A 24,229-nucleotide genomic window follows, 5' to 3' on the forward strand; every position below is an offset into this window, starting at 1 on the left:
CCACCTTTGCTGGCTACCAGAATTGTCAGAATTGATGAATTTCCAGGTTTCTTTGCTCAGGAAGTACACTCTCTACCCTTTGCTCTGAGATGTGATTAGTTGTAGGAGGCTGTTAGTTGTACCTTGTTGGCTTTGCAGTTTGCTGCTACTTTGTTCTGCAAGCCCTGAAGACTGTTTGGCACCAATGAAGTTATTCAGAGATAAGAAATTTGCTGTATGTCTGTTAGTTTATCTAAGAGATAATTCAGTCTTGGATGGATGGATATGCAGCCCTTCTTGTTTTGGAGGTTGATAATGTGCCAGAGTTGCACTGCACCAATGTTAGGCTTAGTTAATCCTCAGCTTCTGTAAATCTAAACTATTCGTTATTGTTTTATCATTAAAGGTCTTCAAATTTGCTTTTAAGGAGTTTTCAGCTGGATTTTAGAACTAAGACTAGTAGTGAATGTCGGTTTTGTTATATGTCAGTTGAAAAATGCAGGTCTAGGCTGCTGCCTAATCATACCTGAGAAGAGGTCAGTGGGATCCAACAAACCCAGGGCAGTTGGCTGGTGTGGTCTTAGTGCGTACATTTGCGTTGCATCCTTATGCCAGCAGCACAAGGGTTTCTGTCAGCATTCGCCACATGTAGTGGCTGCCTCCTGTCTTCCTTGTATGTCTCTTCTGTCATGCAGAGCATTTACTATGCATGAAAGGCCCTCAAGTGAATGACCTCGGGACTGTCTTTATCCAATTATCCTCTGATGATGCAGAACACAGTCCTGAGTATCCCACAGGACTGAACCTAAAGTAAAGCATGATCCATGAGTCACAGAATGCAAGGGCCTACAGGCTGGGTGCGTTTGATAGGCACCTTCATTGTATTGATCAAGGCTGTTCCATTCCCCTTACCTGCACTTCTGATACAGGTGGTTTCCCAAGAAGCTGTCCCGAACTATTGAGCTTTTCTACATCGTTACTATTTAATAAGCTAAAAAGATTGCTACCTGGCTAAAAGCTGATGTCATAAAGACAAAAGGATTGAAGAGACAACCTGTCTAAACTAGCAGAGTAATTACCTGGGGTCTGGGGGGGTTGAGATGAAGTGTTATGTTGTGACAGATTATCACAGAGATAAATCTGGGTTTGGTTTTTATGAACATGGCAGGTTTTGTTGTTGTCATTTGTGCAGTGAAGAAAGCAAGGTAGTATCTGTTATTTGCTTGTTCATGCGTTCAGCTTGGTCTGGATAAGTGATACAAGTAGCAACCCAACATAGGTCTCCTGTATTGAAAATAAAGTTCGAGAAAATGCAAGTGACAATTTTAAAAACATGTAGGCAAAGTTAACAGCCCTTGTGCAGTAGCAGTCTTGCCCTACTGGATGTGTTGATCCCAGCATTCCTGGACCTGGAATGGTCTTTAACTCATAATCAGCAAGTCCAGATATTTTGCAATTAAATCAGCAAAAAACTAATACTATAGAAAATACATGTTGGTCTGTTGTACTGGTTTGTCCAGTAGCTCATCAGTGATGGAATAAATGCAGGTTACAGCACTTAACTAGGCTGTCAGAAAAATTATATTAATGGCAAAAAATGAAAGGGAAGTATTAATTGCAGGGACTAATTGTAGTACATCTGAAGTTGCATATTATCTACCTCAAAGTTATGATGAAGACGTGATACAACGTCTAGTTAAAGTCTTTCCACCTCCCGAGGGAAACAATTAGAAAATATTACAATCAAAACAGCAATTTGAATTCTTTGGAGTCACCATCATTAAACAGAAAGTGAGAGTGAATATTTGATTACATATGCAATCAAGAGTAAAAATACAGCTTGTTACAGTATTACTGCTGGTCAAGAGTGTATTCACTGGAAAGTTGAAATGCTTCTGCTTGGCAATCCTTGGTTGTGTCCAGCATGCCTGGAGGGGAGGCGGTTCTCAAGACTTCAGTCTTTTCTCTGACAGCCAAGAAAAACAGCATTTACCACACAAGGAGCCTATGTACGCTGAGGAGGGTGAAGCAGGGCATGTGGAAGACCTTTACTGACATGTTCAAAACAACAGTGGATTGTATTAATCCTGTGCTCCTGTGGTTTCCTACAAGATCATGCAGGGGCTCTTTGCCTTTCTGGATGCCCGCATGCAGGCTCGCTAGGCAGGCAGTGCACCATGGGTCAGGCTCGGTCCGAACAAGAACTCCCTCCCCTCTTGCCACAAGTCAGCCTTTCCACTTTCTCTGAAAAGAAGAGCAGACATGTCCCTTTAACATGTCCCCTAACCATCTCAGTGGTATTTGCAAGGCCAGAACATAATCTCCCTGAGGAAAAAAAAACAAACACTCATTTAACCACAAGGAAGAGTTTTACTTATTTCCTTGCCTGAAGCACGTTCATGTAAACTGTCCTGTGGGCTATGTTTTTGTTGCTGAGTTAACCTGAGCCATCCCTGCTTGTATTAATTATACAGAATTAATTTAGCTTGTGTGAGAGCTGCTACACTACCAACTGATGTTTGAATCATGCAGTGTAAATATATTAGAAGCTGGTGAGTTTTGTTAACTTGAGCTCCAGTTTGTAATCCCTGGCAGGCTAATAAAACTCACTGTAAAGCAACACCACATGGAAATTAAGGGGAGGTTTAGGTGTCCTTTGGAGTTGAATTTGAAGGAGTGGTAACAGTGTTTTATACAACTTCGTCCTCAAGAGCTATCTCAAGGTGAGGCGCGCAGAAGCCTGGGTGCCCACGGCTGTGCACAGCAGAATGGGCACTGAGTGGTGCTGGAGGGGCAGCTGCAGCTGGGGCAGGGGGGAATCAGTCATGTTGTAAAAAACCAATTCCCTGTTTTACGAAGTCAATGTATATAAAGGAAAAAAAAAAAGGAGGAATTGGAAGAAGTCTTAAATCCCTTCAGCCCTTTATCGCTGAGATAAGGTTTCTACTCCTGTTTTAGTGCTGTTTAGGGTATTGCATCAGGACAGCCTTTATGTTAATGCTTCAAACAGTGACTTTCTCAAATCAGTTTCCTCCAGATACCCACATCTCATTTGTTTAATAAAGACACTAGTTCAAAAAGAATAGAGTTACATGGCATTTTCTCAACACATAGTTGGCCTAAAGTTATGTTACCCGGTCTTTTGTGTCTGTATTGATACTTGAAAAACAGATTTATTTATTTTTATCCCACTAATTTTGTAGTTTGTCTATTTTCAAGAGGTGCTTCTCAGTAAATCCTTATTGTCTTGGCTTCAGAATCACCAGCCAAGAGCTTTTGTGAAAGTACTAGATGCATAGAATTGCAATAAACATGAAAAGGATCATGTCATTCAGTACAGAATACATCCAAGTTTCTACCCCAAAATTGCACTGTACCTTTGAGTCAGGTAACCACGTGATTAAAAGAATCGTTCGGTGATGTCTCTTTTTTTTTTTTTTTAAATCATGGAGAAAATTCAACCTCCCAAAACCGCTTCAGAAGGTTCGGGTTAGTGGAGGCAACTGATATAATTACAAAAGAAGGATCAGAAGATCAAAGAGCAACACTGAGCACAATGTAGGAGAAGACTGCAAAGCAAAGCTGAAAGAAAGGAGAAAAGATTGCAGAAAAAGTTAAAGAACTTAATTTTCAGGCACAGAAGGAGCAAGAAGTCACTGAAAAATTCAGCAGGGCTTCAAGAAGCAATTTATTGACAAAAACAGCAGACCTTTCTCAGAGGGATTTGATGAATTCCTAACCTCAGTGCTCACCTGGCAAGGTGGAGGTCATATGCCAGAAAGACAGAATCCTGCCACGAGGAGGGAAGGAAATACCAGAGGAAATCACGATTGCCCAGGATCTGTCAAATGCTTCCCAGCACTCCAGGAAGACAACCTCCATGAAGTGATGCTTAATCAACTTCTAGCGGGCCAAGGATCAAACCAATTTTAAAAAGAGTTTTTTAACCCTCCTCCTGTTTTTTATTTCACTCGTTGTGTGCACTCGCTCTCCCCACCCAAATTCAGTATTTAGTGTGCTGTTACCATTTGAGGGCATGACTGATTGTGAGAGGCTAAAGGCAAAGCCTGGCTTTAACAAACCTATCAGGTATTTTGTTTATCTAGCTCATCCTCCCATGTGATGCCCTACAGCTCAGCTCAGCCCTGTGCTCCTTCTTTCAGCTGCCTTTGGTACATGTTGAATACCAGTTTTATTGCTGTCTGACCTTGGACACAGAGTGCAACTGAGGCTTAGTAAACGCCAGGAATAGGGACCTGATCTAGTGTTAGACTAGACTGAGCACGAGATAGTGTCAGACATTTGGATGTTAATTAGTAAGTAAAGGAGGACAGAATCGGTATTAGTGCATATGAAATAGGGAGGCATTGATTCACAAGTGGAATTTATCTAAATTGTTTCAAGTTTGCTGCCTGTAATGGTATGTTTGCTTATGGAGTTTGCTTTTTAGAGCTGGGCCCCTTCCGCTCCCAGCCTCTGAGCTGTGGTCACCATCTTGCAGGGACAGGGCATGTAAGCTTTTTGTGGAAAACAGCTTTTCTCAGCAATAGTTAGTCTCTACCCTCACTGCCCATGAATTTCTGTAACTTCATCCAATGGAGAGATTTTCTGCTCATTGCCAAAGCAGTGAGCTCTTTTTCAGGTTTATCTATGACATGGCACAGCACATTTAATATATGACATCCCTTTTTAAATGTTATTAATGTTGGATTGGGTGCACTGATGGAACAATTTCAAATGCGTGAGCTGCTGCTGATCTCTCATGCTTCTGTCTGGACCAGTCATTTTCACGTGTGAATACTTATGTTATGCTAATCCATGCCTTGTTAATATATTTAGTATCAATTAGCATAAGCAAGGTTGTTGAATGCCATAATTTAAATGCTAGGCACAGCTATTTTTCCTGTGACAGGAAGGTATGAAAAATAATTTTAACAAATATTTGTAATCAAGAAACAATGGAGAAATTGCTTTTGAATGGCTATATAACAACCAGAACACAAGCCCCAATGTTTCAGATTTACGGTGTGTCAGTTCTCTAACCAGCATGTATTTGCAGCCAGAAAGGTTTGCTTATTTGCCAACATGAAAAGAAATTAAATTGAGGAATGCTTTTCATCACTCATTTTTATTTTTATATTTTTATTCTGCTGCAAACTGTATCATGTTGTAACTTCATAATGTCTATTCCATTGAGCTGATACGCAAAGTAGAGATGAGTGGGAAAGCCTCTTTGGACTTGGCTCTTATTTCAAATGGAGAATTTCAGCAGCAGGTCAGGCTTAGCCCTGATGCAAGCACGTTTTCTATAGCAGCTCAGTGCTGAAAGAACCGTTCTTGGGATCTATACATCATTCAGATGAGGGGCTAGTTAGGTTAAACTTGTAATTTAACTCAGAGTTACGGACAGGTTCTTCAGGCGTTTTGGACTAGGTACAAACTCCATGTATATAAGTTATGCAGTACTGTTGATACGTAAACATGCAAGCAGACCTGTACGTTCACTGCCTAGTAGTGTGAGCGTCTGTGCAAGAACTGTTTACTAGGGCAAGCCTGCAGCTGTGCGTATACATGAATTTTTCTGTATCCAGTTTCTAGAACAATGGCTATATGTGTGTTTAAGTATATCTTAAGTATTTGGCAAAGTATAATCTAAATTTCAGTTTTGGATCTGAGTCTCCATCTTCGTGTAAGTGGCAGCAAGGAGAAGAATAACTAGAATAACTAACTAATCATTTTCTTACCCACAAATGTATATTTAGAGTGAACATTGAAGACTCATGCCAAAAAGATATAGAATACGCTCAACCTTTGTTTAACACTTGCTCAAATTTCAGCAGTTTGTGAAACTGTCATTGTGACTTTCCCCAAAATATATTCTAGTAGAATTGGGCCAATCCTGGTGCAAGAGGGATCTCTTTTTTCCTTTGGGTTGTTCTTCCCCCCCTTCCCTTCCCATCACTGGAAAAAAACTCCTAGTTATTATGTGGCACTGCTCTGTTTAGATTGTCAGCCCCATATTAGAAGGCTAGAAAAGGTCAGTGCATCCTGGTAGGTGTTTGTTGTAAGTGGTTAGGTGAGTCTCGGATTTATGCTCCTGGAGTGCTGATATTCATGGCAGGAATAAAAAGTGACTTTGAGTATTTTTTTACTGCTGTATGTTACAGCAATGAAAGCAGTGACTCCACTAAGATCAGCAACAGTGGACCTTTATTCCCATTTTTTTCTAGTACTGAGTTTTGAATTTTTCTTATCTTGCCACGTGGAAGGGCAGGAAAATATTAAATTTTCTAGATGCATAAAGGAGAGAAGGTAATATGTATTTCTGTTTTAAAGATGGTTCTGTAGTTCAAATGTCATTGGGAAAATGATAATCTCATGCATAATACTTTTCTGTGTTTGTCCCGTTAGGGTTTGCACATTTAATTTGAAGCTGATGTCTGCCTGTCTTTCTCTGCCTCTGTTCATAGACAAACTTGCAGTTTGTATTAACTGGCTGTGCTGGGGAGCCAGTTCATTCCAGGGGCTTCTGTAAACTGGGAGGGCAATGGTGCAGACAGAGAAGCAGCAGCCGGGAACTCCTCTGCCCTTGGGGCCCTGCAGAGCCCCAGGCCCAGCACACAGGAGCCACTGCTGTGAACCAACCTGCATCTTTTAGATCCTGATGGCTGGTTTATGCCAGGGCTTTTTCCAGTGGATTAATGAAATCTTGATGACAATCTTCATAGCTCACAAAAGAAGATTGCTGAAGATTTGTTTCCTATATGTTCACTGTTAATTTTTTTACTGTCATTCCTTTGGCAAGAATGAAATCTAAGCCAAGGAATGAGTCTTCTGCAGAAGCCAAACAGAGGGAACCTGGAAAGAAAACAAAAGGCTGACTGGAATTGACTGATCTGTGCCTGATGAGAAGCTATTCGTCAGCTTCATGAGAAAATTGCCAATGCCGTAGTTGTGCAGCTATTTAACGTACCCTTTGTGTTACTGCAAAGGTTTGCGTAGCTTTTCTGCCATTGAGAGGCATTCCCAGTTACACCCTGTTACTCTGCAGAGGTGCAGAAATCCCCGCCCCTTATGGATTAGCAGCTGGGTTTTACTGAGGAAGGGATCCGTGGGAATGTTAATCACTTGCCCATTGTCCAGCAAAGGAGTAAAACACTGGCTTGCTTGGTGTTCTTGCAAACAGGTTAGACAACAACTGGCTAATTGCCTGTTTGCTGTGGTAGATGTTTGCTTTGTCCAAAGAAGATTAGTGACACTCTTGGTGTACATGCAGTCTGTGTGGCTATGCATGAGGTGTTGAAACATAGGACTGACTTCTTTGTACATGTGATACTGGCAGGGTGCACTGATCCTCTTCTCCAGCTGAGGGTTTGGCCCTGGTAGCACAGCAGGGACACTGCTTCTCTGTCAGCCCTTCTGTGGCTAAGAGAAATCCTGCTTTGCCAGCACAGCTGGTTCAGCTCACACCTTAAAGGTGACATGTTCCAAAAAGTGTTGATACTCAGTTCTGAAGATACCCTTGATTGGATTAATTAAAAATTTTATAATTATTCTGACCTGAATATCTGCATTTGAGGTTGGGGTTGTTGCACACACCAGTGTGCTGCCAGCAATGGAAGTAATGCAGCAGATTGTGTCAGATCTGTCTCCACCCTACCCTTTGTACATCTTGAAGTGGAATATTTTTAATTAGTTAATAACTCCACAGAGTATCTGGATTGGTGTGTTGGACAGAATTTGAAAATAACTATCACTGATGATGTGATTTGGGGAGCACTTCTGTATCAAGAGGAAAGTTTTTATTTAATTGTAATAATAATATAATTCAGCCCACCAGCTAGCACTATAGGAATGGCATATATCCCTTTTATTGGAAGCATTCTTTATCTGCTGTGACCTAACTGTGAATTCTGTCACATAAACAAAGTTAAGATGGAAATACTCACTGACACTGCTGAGACACACACATTACAGGGACACTGCAATTATTCCCCAAAACAGGTAATGCTCTGCAAAATACAGAAACTGCTAAATTTGTCAAGATTTTTTGAGTGTCTTAGGGTTGTATTTTTCACATCTTAATAGTTCTATGTACTTTCGGACATGTTATAATGCAACTGAAAGTAGGTTAAAACTATCTGGTTAAGAAACAGATTTTTCAAATCCTTTTTTCCAAAAAGTCTGTTGTTTTCCTTTGGTCAAAGGCAGGAAGGATTTGGGTCCTATTATGATTTCAGGATTTAATCAATCCTAAAAGTCTTTAGTGAAAGTGCACCATGTCAGTGATTTTAACTACTTCGAAGCTACTGGAAATAATAATCTTTTTTCTTTTTTTTTTTTCTTTTCCTCTTGAAAACCACCATAGAACAAAACCTGATTTTGTCCCATAGGTCCAGTGGTAAGGAGGTTTCAGTTTAATGATCCCACTACTACGCTACTTTCTCAGTCACCCCCAGTTCCACTTAATTTACCTTTACTTGTAAATGTTACATTTACTTGTATGTTTAAACTGGAGTATGATCCTCTGGTGCAATTTAATCTTTGTATATTAACTGCTGTCAGTAATCATTGCACGTGTCACAGACCTCAAGGTTTCCATAGGGATGATGTGATTCCCTGTGATTGCTTGCATAGATACTGGTAAACCATTGCCCTGCTCACATCTGACATTTTTTCCTAAGCTTGCTTTTGTCTGGGATTGCTGTAGCTATAGCGGAGGATTGGATATAATCTGGCTTTTGTTGGGTATTCAGGGCAGGTGCCACATCTTAACTTCAAAGCCTGCTTATGTCCAGTCCGCAGCAAAGAGTCTGCTCCACCTTGCACAAAAATAGTGTAGTTCAATACACATTAACACAAATCAAAATATTCCCAGGCAATATGCTAGACTGATGCTAATGTATTGAGGGGCACCTTTGTATAAAAACCAAACTCTTAATTTACTGCAAGCAGGTTGTACACTCGGAACATCAGAAGATGTGCATTTGCAGGACGGAGAATTCAGACACACACAAACCTGGCTGGTGCTCGGGATGTGATGAGTTTGGGAGGTGTTGGTGCTCACCTTATCTTAATGAAACTTGCCAAGCTAATCTCCATTTTAATGCATTGTTTTATCCAGCTTCAAACAGCAAACATTTTAGTAGAATAATTCTATCAGGGTTTTTTTTCCCAGGAGGGAAGATTATAGCATAGAACATAAATGCAGAATGATGAATCTTGATTAAGAAAGTCATGTTTATTTTGAAAGTTATGAAATGATGCAATGAATGTTGTGCGTCATTTCAGTGAAAGCATGATGCCATTAGTAATTAGAAAACTAAAAATTCTGACTTTTCTAGAGCATCTTCTAGCAGGGCCTGGGCAGGCAAACATCCGTGCCTGTTGTGCATTCCTAGCACATTCAGAATGAAACAGCACAACTGTATAAACTGAATATCATTTTATTTAGCATATTTTTCGCCTGATGTGATTTCACTTGACACAAGTTGAACTTACCTAGGGGTGTCTAATGGCTGCTCTTGTTCTCTTTTATAATACCCCTATGGTGAGAAGTGAAATGTGAAACAAAAATAGCTGGTTAAGTATCCGCATTAGTTACCCAGCAGTATGTGCATCTGTTCAATGACCTGAATTATACGTGGTTAGTTCAGCACATTTCTTTGAAGTGCACTAAAGCAAAAGGAAAGGAGAGATCCAAGATATTCTAAATGTCTTCTTCACCCTCTTCTCCCCAAAGCGAACTCACTGTTCAGTTGTTTGGAGTCAGTTTATCAGTCATCCATGGAAATACCAAATAATTAAAATTTGCTTTTTCTTTCTCAGTAAGGCTTCTTTGACCATTGTCACAAGACAGAAATAAAAGTGGCTGTTGACCTGGATTGACATTTGTTGTTTGTGTTCTTTATATAGTTTTGACATATTCTCTTTAATGCTTCTGGGAAGAAAACACCATTGAATTCTTGTCTGTCGCCCAGCTTGCTTAGTTTGTAAGTTCAAACAGTGCCAAGCTGACGCTGGGTCTGTGAGCAAGGGAGCATGTACGTGCCGTGCTCCAGCACTGCCTGGCCCAGCTGTTGGGAGAGATGTCCTTGTCATCATGCACACGACCAGGACAGGTTGTCCCAGGATCATTTGCTGTGTTTGGTTGCAATGTACGGCATGTTGAGCCTGTTACTTTAGCTGTATGCTTCCTCTGTAATGTTCAGAGAGACTGTGGATAGGATAGAAATGTTTATGTATCGAGATAAAAAGGTTGTTTACTGAGCTTTGGGTTTGTGTAGGTACCTGGTACTTAGTGTTGGCTGCTTGATGTTCCATGTGGTGTTTTTAGCAGCTAAGTGCTTATTTTGTGAATATTGCCATTGCTGGTGCCAGTGCCATTGCAGGGAGGGGGACTAGATGCCTATCTGGCAGCCAGGTTATTGTATTCCATTTACACAGGCCAGTGTTGATCAGGCTTTGTGGGACATGGTGTGATGCAGCTCCAACATCTCTGCCCTGGTCCCTCTTCCTGCAAAGAGAACAGACTTCTGGGATCTTCTGTTCCCACTGGCTGCCAAAATTCCCTTTACAAATCTCATTCTGTATGTGCGAGATGCCTTAACAGATTACATTCACATGCATATACTACTTTTCAAATGACATTAACTCTTGGTGAAGCTGATGCAGTGCAGCTGCAAAGCTTCCTGCTTTTCAGCCTTCTCTGTGGCCTAATGTTTCTGGCTAATATTCCTCAGGGTTTCTTGCTTCAAACCATCTTGAAGTTTCTCTTGTATGGATTTTATAAATTTGAAAGGCAAGACTTCACTTGGCACAGTGTTCAAACAGATTTCATGGGGTAATAGATGGTTTTCATTACTGAAATGTGAGTTTTTCATCCGCAGGCATTACTGTAATGACATCCTGAGAACAAAAGGTTACAGTTCTCGATTCCTCTGCATGCAGCCTCCTCCCGGGCTTCCTTGGCTGTGTCAGATGCTCTTCCTCTAAGCATTGTGGCTCTGCAGTGTGGTTTCAGGACTGATCCCCATCCTTCTTTCCCTCCCAGATGGATGCTGTTATGAAATTCTTCCAGTTTATCTGTTCCCTGTCTCTAAACCCCACCTTTTACTGACAGTTTCCTTGCCGAAGCCTCATGTTTTGGGAAGCAGCACAGCCATTTCCTATTCCTGCTTCCTGGCCTCTCCTCGGCTCTGTCCCTTCACCAGCCGGATTCTTATCACTGTTGTTCACCATCTTCCTTTTTAGTTTAGCACACCGACGCTATCAGTCTTTTCTGATCATCTTCTGCCTCTCTTGCCTTATGCCTAGCTGAAGTTTCTTGTCATCACCTCTACAGGGTTCAGCACAGTGTCCTGCTACCCATCTGTCAGCATTTGCTCCCTCCCGCTGGCAGCAATGTGCCAGGATGACCCCGCTTGATGCTCCCGCAGCATCTCTCGATCCTTTCTTCATGCCACCCTTTGGGCAAGTACTTTGCCCAGGTTTCTTCCCTATTCTTTCAGGGTTTTATCTGGAAACAGTCTCCCCCTGTTTACAGAAGAAACAGTCCAACCAAAGATGTAAACCTGTATCTACCTCATGCTTTGGTGAAGTTGTCACTAGAAATGTGAAGTATTCCCTTCCTGAGCTCTCAGCTATCTATTTTTGAGTGTGACATCCTTAGGGCAAACATTAGGTCTGCTCTGTGGAGTTCTGCCCAGTTTCATTACTGCAATAAAGAACAACCAGCAGACAATAAAGTAGCTTTGTTTTCAGGTCTCACTATGCTGCATCATACAAGCAGAACAATACCTTGCTCTCTTTTCTTTTTCTTTAAGTACACAAACATGTATGTCCATGCATATGCTTGTGCAGCTGCAGTGGTGGTCTGTTTTGGTATTTGCAAGAAGAAAGGCCAGAGCAGGGACATCTGATCTCAATTTCAGGAGACAGGTGCTTGACTGCTTGCCCTGAACAATAGGATGCAAAATGCCAGCTCCGTTCTTTGCTCTCCTTCTCAGGATGTTAAAGAGGAGGAGCACCCCTTATTGCTCAGACCTCGGCGCCTGGCTTTTTGTTACCTGTTTGGTGGCATTAAGTGACAATCACATTTTGTTTGGTTCTGCATAGCTGTATTTGCTATAGACTGGAAAGCAAGTGGCTTTCCAACACTTTAATATTGTCAGCATCTTACATGAAAATCTACATTATCCCAAAGCTTGAAGCCTCATCTATTCCATCTGATTTTTCAGCATTATTATTCACTAGCTTTCATGTCATGAAAAATATATTTCCATCAAAATAGAAGGGAGGATCTCTAGCTTTTGAGATCGAGCAAAGCTTAGCTATCACGAGAATTTGCTTTGGGCCTGTAGAGGTACAGTAATGAATCTTTTAATAGCTCCTGTGTTGCTACCTTGTCCTTACTGAGAGCAAAAAGATTTATTTGAAAATGTCCTCGTTTATTATAATGGCTCGTGAGTGAAGAAAAAGAGGATGAAATTAAGCTCTTGTGTGTTCTTGCTTTTTTTGAAGAAACATTCCCAAAAAATAGGTGCTAGGGAAAAAAATGCATACATGGTGAAAATCTAGAGAAGGAAGACCTAATATGTCCTTACATTGATAAAAAGGCAAATGATGACCCACAAAGATCCCCAAACACTTTTTACAGATATAGACCAGCAAAAACTGCCTCATTTTTGGTCCGTGATCAAGCTGGTTTCCAGTGGCAGAGCAGAATGTCCAATGGTGTTTCAATTTATCCCTGTAGTTCTTTGTGGTGGCTGTGTGTGTTTGTTCAGTGGAGAGACTTTTCTTAGCTGTCTGCCTTCCTGCTTTGAACTGGGACAATTTCAGTAAGTTAATAATATATATTTGTAGTAAAGAAACACCCCTTAAATGTATTGGCTAGTGTAACCGAAACCTTAGCAGTCTAACCAAATAATTATTTTTATTTTTAATAACAACAGAGGAATAAAGAAAAGGAAAACAATGACTACTACTGCAAGACAAATGGTGTGCTTGTCTTTCTCCTGCCTCTCGGAGTCCTGTGGGTTCAAGTCCTGGGGGGGCTGCACTGTGGAGTCTTGTCAGCATCCCAAGCACTATGCATGTGGTCATGATGGTGATGAATTCTTCCACTTCAGGATCCAGCTGGGGCTATTTTTATTCATTTCCTATCATGCTTTTGCACCTTGGTCTTCATTAGTTGGTCTGTGACTCTGTGGAGTGCTGCTGCCGGGAGCCTCAGAACCAGGATGACCTGAAGGATGAGTCCTTCAGTGGTGCTGGGGGAATGTCCGGAGTGCTCTGGCATGGTGGGGTAGGTATGCTCTTTGTAACTCCTCAGCCCCAGGCATGCAGTGATTCCAGCAATTGGGCAGGTCGTGCCTCAGAAGGGGTCCTGCCAGGTCTCCTGTGGAGCTTTGGACTTAGGGTCATGCAAAGCGCTTGGCAGAGGATATTTTGGCACAGACATCTGAGGACAGCAACTGGTTAAAAATTTGCTAAGCAACAGAAACTGTCATTTCTTTCTCTTAGAAAAGGAACATTTTCCCTCTTGCTTTTGATTCCCTCCCCTCACCCCCTCACCGATAGCCAAGCCTCAATGTCTCATAAACTGCTTTAAAAATCGGAGAGAGCTGGAAAAGAGGGCAAGAGCCTGTGGGCAGCCTTTGTGGTGCACAGGCAGCTTCTGCAAGGGGGGTGCCCTATCAGTGCCTGTGCAATTGATGCAAAATTCATGCCTCCCGCTCACCCTCGGCTGCCAACCCTCATGGGGGAATCCATGCCCAGAGTATTGTAGAGCAACAATATTTGTGCTGCTGGGGGGACCCAGCTTGTCGCCATGGCTGGAGGCAATTTTGTGCCAGAGCACTGAGCGGTAATTGGGCCAGTGTCCATGGGTCCCAATTACACACATCTGACCAGGCCACAGCTGAATGGACACAGCTGAAAGCAGGATCCCTGGCATTTCTGTGTTGGTGCTCACGTGCTCCCAGTCTGCTACTTGTATGCTCTTAGTGGCTTGTCAGAAGGACTCTGTTTACATATCGGCCTCGAGAAAAACAGTAGCTGCTCAGGAAAACAAAGTCACCTCTGTCTTAAAGTGAATAGCTCCTCATGGGTTAAGTATAAAATCTTCTCTGAAACAGCTGTTAGTTACTGGAATATGAAAGATGAAATTCCTTTAGTCTTTAGCACATAGAAGGAAACTCTGGCCAATGCTGCCTAGGTCTCATTCCTAAAATACTCAGAAGTGAAAAGGAATTGGTTGCTTCTAGCTTTAGGCTTTTTAAAGCAGAACCTACTTGGAACCACTCAAAGCTGTTAGATACAGGGTGAATGACAAGGGTTTGCTATAAACAGGCAGTTTTCAGGTTTTATTTGTGTTCCTGTTATGCAAATGCTCATTGCTGTTCTTTGGGAGATAGAAAAAATATATCAGAATGAATTTCAACAATGCTCTAAGTCTTAAAATCTGGGTGTGTCTGAGGCATTCCCTTGCTAGTCCACAGATGAATGTTGCCAGCTTTGCCTTGCAGGAGAGGATGGCTGATAAATCAGAGATTGCTTCCCTAGATACTGTGCTTAGGGAGGGTGTTTTCTCCTGGCAAGGTCTGTAGTTCCACATGATGAAAAAACCACCCTCCCTCTCTACTTTCCTATATACATCCACAAAAATGCCAGAAATGCCTAGTTCAGGATAGATGTAACCCAAGTGTGGTCCAGCTCCATTTTACACCAGTCGTCGTCTTTAGTGGGAAGATGACCTGATCCTGTGTCAGAGAGCAGAGCTGTACCAAATCCTGGGACTTTGCTCCCAGGAGTTTTCCATCCTGTAGCAATATCAGGAATATCCCTAACTGAAGATGCTATATTGGCACTTATTAAAAATAATGAACTGCTTATTCTGACCAAACCTCTGACTACATCCAACAAATAAGCACCTACATCACTGCCAGTGTCTGTCTACTTTGCTCTGATGTTTGTCTCACTTATTAAACACAGTGGTATAGAGTTTAGAGGCTTAAAGAAAACAGGAGGAGGGTCAGTGAATAGTATTCAGTCATTATTTTGTTAGTACATGGAATTTGTTACAATACAGTATGTAGTAGTGGTAAAAGGATGGAATGGGCTTTAATCGCTGGCTGATAATAACGATGAATTAGTGATGACGCATCTGCCCTGCCGATCTAGCTTGGGAGATCAGCACCCAGCACTGAGTGCTTGGTCGTGTATGTGCACAGTCTTGTGTTGGGGCAGAGGCATACCCCAACTAATGCTTTTCATGTGTTGCTGTATCCATGCATGCCTAGTGTGTGTCTGCCCGTTGCCTGTGCGAAGTGCTCGTGACCCTTTCCTGCAGGGGCTCTCCCCTCCTTAGTGACTGCTGGGATGGTCAAGTAAGTCACCCGTTGGGTAAACTTCCAGTCGGAAAGTGGGTGGGTTTAGGCATGGAACAGGCATTATGAAGCGGCACATGCCTTCAGCTGTTCAAGCAAATTCTTAAGAGCTCTGTCTGGATCATGCCATGAGAGAGCTCCACAGCATGCAGCTGAGGTTTGTCACTGCACTAGGAAGTGAGCAGCAGCTGGGTTCTGGGACACTGGAAGTCAATACTGGGGGCTACAGTCAGGTTCAGTACAATATCTCCTTTCCCAGAGGAGCTTTTGATCCTCTGATAGCAGCTCTTACCCAGGATGCTGGCTTAGGTACCCACACAGATAGAATGGTGAATTTCACCGTCACTGTCAGAGCTCATTCTTCATCTTACCTCTGAAAGAAATACTCTAAAAAATATTGTTTCTCAGAGAGTGAGCATCAGCACTTACTACATCTCAAGTATTATCTCTTAGGTTGATAAATTTGGATAGTCACCTTTGGGGAAAGAGAATTCCTGCCTGCTGCTGCAAATAACCAAATTCATTAGTGTTTATGATACTTCTGTTCCTCTGAGGTCTTGACTTTTGGCCGCGAGAGAAAATGGTTGCTTTTGAACTGGTGATCTGAGATTCTGTGCTCATCTGCCCAGGCACAGATGTGGTCTCTCCTCTTGTCCCCATTCCTGTATATTTGAGTCATACAAACAAAAATGTGTGTAACCATTTATCCCCATGATTTCATAGGGATCTGTCAGTACTGGTTTCCAGCCAAGACAAATCTTTTTTACTTTCAAGTTTTGAAGAAAACCGAATATTCGCGTTTGCCCTCTGCTTTCGTATACCATGCTGTTTCAAGTAAACAACAGTGCAGCATCAGGGGTGCATTTTTATCTTGCTAAATTAATTTTTTCTAGGGTATCTCACCATATGGGCAGCCTAATCTGCCACTCCTAGGCCAATCTCTTTCTGCGTGGTTGGGATCCAGCCAATGCCAGGAGGAATCCTGAAACTAGCTACTTTCTAGATGCTTTTTTGCTGAAATGAGGTTGTAGCAAGCTGGGTGTCAGTCTCTTCCCAAGTGACAAGTGAGGACAAGAGGAAATGGCCTGAAGTTGTGCCAGGAGAGGTGTAGGTTGGATATTAGGAAAAATTTCTTTACTGAAAGGGTTGTCAAGCATCAGAACAGGCTGCCCAGAGAGGTGGTGGAGTCACCAACCCTGGAGGTATTTAAAATACATGTAGATGTAGCGCGTGGGGTCATGGTTTGGTGGTGGACTTGACAGTGTTAATTTAGTCTAACCGTAAACCTATCTTAAAGGTCTTTTCCAACCTAAATGATTCTATGATAATCCGTGTAGTTTTTTTGCAACCATTTACTTTGGAGCTCTTAAATACATCAGTACTGTCAAACATAACACTGAACTTCCCAGTGCTTGAATCAACTGAGGTGTGGTTTTGCGAGTGCACAACGTGACAGGAGTTGCAGTTAACTGACTCCTGCTAGTGACAACTTTGCCTAGATTGAGGAGGTTCCCATTTTTGACATCTTGGAGACATCATGCCTGGGAGCAGAGGGCAGGGGAGCACAGCATCCCAGTGGCAGCTGTTGCTTTTAGCTGTCTTGATGCTAATAGCAAGTCCAGAGGTGGCACTGAGACCTCCTACTGCGGGGAGGCAGGACCACCACAGCCCTCAGCCACTGGTGAAAGCCTGATCTAGGGATGACCACTCAGCCCGTGGAGGCTCTGTCATGGCATCTGTGTCCAGTAAGGGCAACACTGAGGTGTTACAGGAGGTGCAAACTCAGCCTGCCGAACAGGAGGCCCACCATCTCTCTTTGATCACTGTTTGCCTTAGAAATGACACATCCAGGCATGTCCTCAGCTACTGGCTTCTCATCTGAGCAACTGTGGCATGAAGCAGCCACTGTTATGTGAGTCCACATCTGCCGCAGTCTCTGGTCACCCTCCAGCCTTCGATGTGTGCACAAATACCAAGAGCGGTGGTTTTCCACATGCATGCTGTAACCTATCTAATTTTAATGTGTAAACAGATGTAAAATATGCATAAAAGAATTACAAATATTTAAATAAAAAAGAGCTTAAGAATCGCATACAGCTTTTCGATGGTTTGTGGAGATCACCTTAATCTGAGAGACCCCCGTCTGGGTCCGGGTGGCCGGAGAAGCCTATTAGCCCACAGGCTGCAGGGCCACAGCCATGGGCCAGCCTGGGGGAGGAATCTGGGGTGGGGGGGAATAGGTATTGCACAAACCAGGACAGACTCCCCCATAATGACAGTGGAAGCACTGTGTGCCCCAAGTCTTGGGCACTTTGCACCTGCCTGCAAAATGATACATTTCAGTTCAGGATTTTGGCATCTAAACACGACCTTACCTCAGACATTGCTCAGAAAAACTTTTTAACTCTTGTATTTTGAGTCCTAAAACAAGACAAAAGGTAAAAAACCCCTTTTGTGTAATGTCTTTTGTGACTAGCAACTAACTATAAGCTCTTTGCTGGTATACATGAGGGATGCAAGTACACCTGTGCATGCAAAGATAGCATTGCTGGCAGCGTGTGAGCAGAAGGGAACATGGGGCTTTACCTCCAGGGACACTGATGCTGTGCAGCTGCTGATCTTGGGAGCTCTGGGATCTGTGGTTGATGAAATCTTTACTCTGAAGTTACAGGGAAGCTGGGGAAACCTGTTGAGACAAGGTGCTTTGGTTGCTGGTGTAGGAATGAATTTCTTCAGACAAATACACTGTTGGCGCAGATGCTGCCTTAATCTCAGTCACCATGTGCAAATAGCAAATTAATTCTGGTTCTTATGGCTGCCTTGGTATCTTTAACTCTTTCTGTACCTGAGCACTTGCTATCGCACTTTCTGAGAAAACCTAACAAGATACATAGCTGATTTTTTGAAATATGAAAGAACTGAACAAAATGCCAGAAATTGCCTACCTCCTTCGAGCCACCTGGCATTTGCAGAATTTTGTTTCAACAGTTTGTTGTTTTAATGCCTTTAAAAAGGATGTGCACATACATACTTTGCAGGAAAATAAGTTATTAACAACTGTCTTGCATGTGCTTCTGGTGCATGAGAAGGGATGCGCAGGAAAGGGACTGTGGTAAAATATTCTGTTTTCCTGTGTTGCACTTATGTATTTTCCCCTGACTTTTCTGCCTGAGAAGGCTGTTAGGGATTGCTGCTTCCTACCTTTCTGTCAGACTCTTGATTAGCAGGAGCATGCAGTCTGTGCAGCTGGGGCTTTGATGCCTCACTCGCTACCATTTCCCACTCAGATTTCCATTCATTCCAAATTGGTACCCATCCCAAAGCCCAGGCCTCCCCCTGAGACCCTCGGCATGTCTACAGGACTCCAGTGTAGTATTTACTGGAAGAGATGCACTGATGCTCCCTCGCTAGACCTACAGGCTGCTGATTGGAGCCATAAGGGAATGGGAGGAAGAATTACCCTGTGTGTTTATGTGGCTGTGCTCCAGTAAATATTTTGATGCATCTGCTGCTAGCTCTGGTCTGAGGGAATCTACCTAGCATTTAAATTTTGATGGGGAGCTGTTTTGAATAATAACAGTGCAGCCGGCTGTGAGTCAGTGCATGTGTGTTGACTTAAAAAAAAAAAAAAAAAACCCTCAAAGCTTAACGCTTGCTGAACACTGAGCTGCAGTGCTTTGCTTTTTCCCTCCTCCTTTCTTCTTTTCTTTCTTCTCTTGACTTCCTCTGTTTTGTTTTGTTCTTGGGGGCATTTCACACAGATTTTGTTCACTGGCTGTGGGGGGTGGGGGGGTTGGGGTGAGAATAATTAAAAAAAAAAAATACCCCAGCCAAAATAAATCCTCCCCAAAAACTCATAAGTAGCTTTTGCAATGGGTGCTGTAATGGGTACGTTCTCTTCTCTACAAACGAAACAAAGACGACCATCAAAAGGTAAGACCTCCTGTTTTGCTTTTACTGTCCCTTTATATATTTGCTAGGAGTGAAATTTATATCAGGAAGGGAGGAGAAAATGAACATGTGCCACTTGCAAGTAACCCAGCAATGTTTATGTGAGGTGTAATTTGTGAAGGAGAGTGGAATGCAAGGTGGTGGAGGAAACGTGTGGGCATGAGGAAATTGCTGTGGAGGGGCTTGGGGGGTGAAAAGCATCTGAAATATTGTAATTCTTCATACAGGCATGTACGAGGAGGAGAAACTCAGTGGCTCCGTATGCAGGGCACTTGCAGAAGAGACCTGCTTATTCCCAAATCCCATGCTTTGTAAACCCTTTGAGAGGGGAATAAAACAGCAAATTCTTCCCAATACCTTGTAGCATTTTTTTCTCAGAAAGTATGGTTAGAGGCAGTGTTGCACATCCAGTAATCCAACACCAAGTGTGCAGTACTAATGATGTGTGTTTTATAAATATTATCAAGAGGGGAAAAAAATTAGGATGTTTTCATAAAGAAGGGGAGGAGGAGAAGCTGATGAAAAATGAGAAAGCAAGCAGCAATCCCAGGGATTTTGATCCTTAAATCCATAAATATTGGGCTGTGAGATGCTGATTCTTCAGGAGGTCTCACTTGTGTAGTGTTTGCTTGAGCTTTGCTCAGTTTCCTTCAGGGTTAATTCAAAAATTCCAGGGTGCTGCTGAGCAGAAAGTTGAAAGCACTGTCCATGGGCACGTCAGTACCGTAAGAATGAGTATTGTTTAAAAAACAAAAAGCGAGACTCTAACTTAGGCAAGTCTTTCTGCTATTTGGAAATACTCCCTGCCAGAACCTCTGCATTTAACAGTCTCCTAGTATTCCTAGGGTAGGTCTCTATTTCCACTGGATCTGTTGCTCAGTTTATACGGATACTTCTGAATTGCAAGTTGGTATGCATTTTCTAGCAATTTAAATTAAAGCATGTCTTAGGAAATATGAAACATCAAATAATCACTTTAAAGAGAAATGGGGAAGGGCTGTGCAGGGGATTTGATTCTACCTAGTTTGTGACCAAGTGTAAAATTCTGTGCTCCTGGTACAAGGCAGGTAGGGCAGGGTAAAATTTTACATGGTTTACCATTCACCCTTCTGTGTTGTTATAATGCAACCATAATTGTACAATCGTCTGGGATGTGTATGATATTATTTAAAATGTAAGCATAACTGTCTAATTCTAATTGTCTAAGCATTGAGTCACACCTGAAGCTGAGAGAGTTGTGTTTAGGCACTGCGAAGTACACGAGAGCTGAACGTGATGTGCTGGGCATGGTGGCTGCTGTGACACCAAGGGGTGTCTTATCCACCTGCCAGAAACCTGGGAGCTGGATCTGATTTCCACTAAATGTAGAAAATTTTTGGCTGAATGTATCTGTTCTCTGCTACTTTGTTGTCCTGTGATTGGCTCAACTCTCTAGTGGATGGAAGAAATTGCTTTTTGTTGGAGTTCACGAGCAGTAAAAATACAGCATCTGGTCACACATTTGAACACTTACAGTGGGATTCAATCTTGCTGATGCCTCCTGGCAGTGGTTGTTCAGCTATATTTATCAAAACTTGTGTTCCCAGACTTATCTCCTCTTGGCTCTGATGCATTATCCCTGTGGTGTTGCTGGTTAGTAGGACACCTAGTCGGAAAGAGCAAGTTGGAAGAAAATCCTCTGATTTTCTTGGCTATTTTCAAAACCAGTACAGAATTTCACACCTTTTAGTCACTATTTACCTGGCAGGAAAGAGCATTACAGAACAACACTGCTGGTTTCAGCTGACTTCAGCCAGTTGCAGGTGCTTCTTTAGACCAATGCCAAGAGGATCCCCCAGATCTCCAAACAGCAGTGGTGGACGCATTTTTGCCACACGTGCCTGTGGGCTGCTTGGTGTGTTTTACGTTGACTTGTGAGCACTTTACCTTGTCAGCAAAGAAACACTAATATGTGCTGGGCTTGAATACAATCTGAAATTGTTCTTTGTCTGTGAGCTAAGTAGTCAGAGGAAGTCGATCACCACTACATGACAGATTCTTAAGTGTTGCCCGTCCATTCCCTCAGCATCTCCTTCAGCCCCCAACCATCCCGGTGGCCTCTGCTGACAGTGCTGTAGTGTATCCATGTCTGTCTTGTACTGGGGAGCCCAAAACTCACTGCGACACTCTGGATGTGCTCACAAAAGTGCTGAGCAGAGGGGAAGGATCACTCTTCCCAGTGCTGGCTGTGTGGTTGTTGATGCAGCCTGCTTTGGGGGTTTCCTCCTGTGACAGAGGGCACACCTTGCTAATGATGCCCAGGTGTAACTGCTCCATTTGCTATCACTGTGTCTATCTTTTATAAATTGTTTATCTATTTTATTATTAGATTATCATCTACTATTATCTTATTATTTATTATATTTATGTGTTTATTTGACTATTTCAGGATTTATGAAGCAGTTAAATATTGCTGCTAAAACAAGGGCTTGAGGAAATAGTTATAAGAGATGCAGTGTGCAAAGGCACTGTTTTCTTGGTAAACATGTGGTCTTCCAAGTAATTTGAAGACAATTTGTACAGTCTTTTCTAGCTAGGCAGCTCACACAGTATCTGAAGCTACGTATCTTTGGTGTAATAAACTAAAAGCAAAAACCTGTTTGAGAACAGGTAAAATAAAGAGGTCATGTCTAAAGTAAGGAGTTTCCAGAGATCAATTAGTATCAGTAAGCACATGGTGGGTCCTGGCAGAGCGGGCTCAAGTAGCCCATGCTGAACCCTTCCAGCTTCAGTGCAGGACATGGGTCTGCTTGCGCTGGTCCCCCTCACACCCCACTCGTGGCCAGGTCCGGAGCCCTGGCAATGGGACTGGTGGCTAGTTCAGTTATTCCAGCTGCAAACAGCAATGCTGGAGGATATATTGTAGTACTGTTCAAGAGTAAAAGATTTAATTCCTTGTTTTAATGAAAATGGGGAGCCTGAATCAATAAAGGCAGGGCTAGCACAGAAATTGCCTTGAAGCTGAGAGCAGTGGTCCATCAAGTGCAAGACCTTTTCTCTGGCAGTGGACAGTGTTGTGGGTTTGTAGGGACGGAGATCATTTGATTGGCTTGAATGTGAAAACTTCATCCAATATAATTGGGCATTTTGTCTAGGCAGGTTATGAGTCACGTTGCCCTGTCCTGTGGGATAAAGATTTCTAAAGATTTCTACTTCTTAGATTTGCAGTCCTATCAGTAAAGCTGCAGAAGCTTTCCCTGTTGCTGCAGTGTCCCTGGATAGCGACGCTGAGATTTGTGCTGTTTGCTTTGGTAGTGGCTTGGGGCAGTTCCACAGTTTTGGGGTTTTTTTGTACATTTCATTAAAAATTTTTTCCTCTGATCTCCTCAGCTGAGAGCATTTTAACTTCATTCACTGTTGGGGTTCCTCTTGTCTGACTTTTCCAGCATTCTGAGTTGGCCTAGTAAAAGATAATGCCTCTTTCTTCCATGTTTGTTTTGCTTGTGCCTCAGACCCGCAAAGCTGCACAGCATTCCTGGGGTCCTGGCAGACAAGCTGACTGTGAGCCAGCAAAGTGTCCTGCAGCAAAGGTGGCCAGCAGCCTCCTGGGCTACATTTGACTGAGCATCTCCAGCAGGTCAGGGGAGGTGATACTTCTCCTCTGCCCAGCACTGGTGAGACATACACAGTGCCATGTCCAGTGTTGGGTTCCCCAGTATAGGAGAGATGGCACCTTATTGGGCTGAGTCCACTGAGGGCACATGAGGAATATTAAGTGGCTGGAGCATCTGACATACAGGGAGAGGCTGAGAGAGCTGAGACTGTCCAGCCTGCAGCAGAGAAGGCTCGGGGGGATCTATCAGAGTGTATAAACACCTGATGGAGGGGAGTAAAGGTGATAGATCCAGGCTCTTCTCAATGGTGCCCAGTGACAGGACAAGGGGCAATGGGCACAAACTGAAACACAAGAAATTCCACTTAAACATAAGAAAAAAAACTTCTACTATGCGGGTGGTGAAATACTGGAACAGGTTGCCCAGAGAGGTGGCAGATGCCCCATCCCTGAAAACACTCAAGGTCAGGTTGGACGGAGCTCTGAGCAACCTGATGTAGTTGAAGATGTCCCTGCTCACTGCGGGGGGTTGGATTAGATGACCTCAAAAGGTCCTTTCCAACCTAAACCATTCTATGATTCTATAAGAAAAAAAATTTACTGTGAGGGTGACTGGAACAGGCTGCCCAAAGGGACTGTGGAGTCTCTGTCCTCGGGGAAACTCAAAACCCAATTGGACACAGTCCTGATCAACCTGCTGTAGTTAACCCTTCCTTGAGGAAAGGATTGGATGAGACAGTCTTCCAAGGTCCCTTCCAAACTCATCCACCCTCTGACTCTGGGATTACTGTCACTTTAAAAACCCTGAAGATATAAGAGCTTGGGGGTACTGCGAACAGGAAAAAACATTAAGAGCTCAGTATGTAACAAACACCAACAAAGCTGAGAGGGAGTGCTCCTCTCTTAGTATGTTAGCAGTTAGTGCTTAGGTAGAAGATTAAGATGGACTTGAGAATTTCAAGTTGCTTGTATAACCTCCAGCAAACATAAGCAATAAAACAATAAATGAGTTGTGGTTTGGGGTTCCCCCCCCCCAACACTAAAAGGCAGAGGGCCAGCACAGCAGATAATGCACGCACAAGTGCATCTCTGGTTTCCACTAGCTGCAGAAATAGAGATTTTTCATGTGTTTTTACAGTCTGCAGCCAATCATGACAAAATTTGTGGCTAGAATCAGACATTTCCATATTCGTCATGGAAACGTTCAGATTAGCAGATTGCTTAAGCAGGGGGAATTTCTTGTTTTGACTGCTTTCTGTACCTCCATGGTAGCGTGCAGTGGGGATGGTTACATTGCCATTTGTGGGCAAATTCC

General features: G+C 42.9%; 2 protein-coding genes across 2 annotated transcripts in view; one reads left to right on the forward strand and one right to left on the reverse strand.

Annotated features, from left to right (window-relative positions):
• KCNMB1 (potassium calcium-activated channel subfamily M regulatory beta subunit 1) overlaps positions 1-24,229 on the reverse strand; it is a 189,168-nt gene that overhangs the window by 119,888 nt on the left and 45,051 nt on the right. The gene's annotated exons all lie outside the window — the stretch shown is intronic.
• Positions 18,557-24,229, forward strand: part of KCNIP1 (potassium voltage-gated channel interacting protein 1) — a 299,356-nt gene continuing 293,683 nt past the window's right edge. The window contains exon 1 of the mRNA XM_075102181.1: positions 18,557-19,304. Coding sequence (XP_074958282.1) covers positions 19,244-19,304 — 61 coding nt within the window. The 5' untranslated portion in view covers positions 18,557-19,243. The remainder of the gene's footprint in view (positions 19,305-24,229) is intronic.

The sequence above is a fragment of the Phalacrocorax aristotelis genome, chromosome 8 (genome assembly GCF_949628215.1).
Source record: "Phalacrocorax aristotelis chromosome 8, bGulAri2.1, whole genome shotgun sequence".
Classification (NCBI taxonomy): Eukaryota; Metazoa; Chordata; class Aves; order Suliformes; family Phalacrocoracidae; genus Phalacrocorax; species Phalacrocorax aristotelis.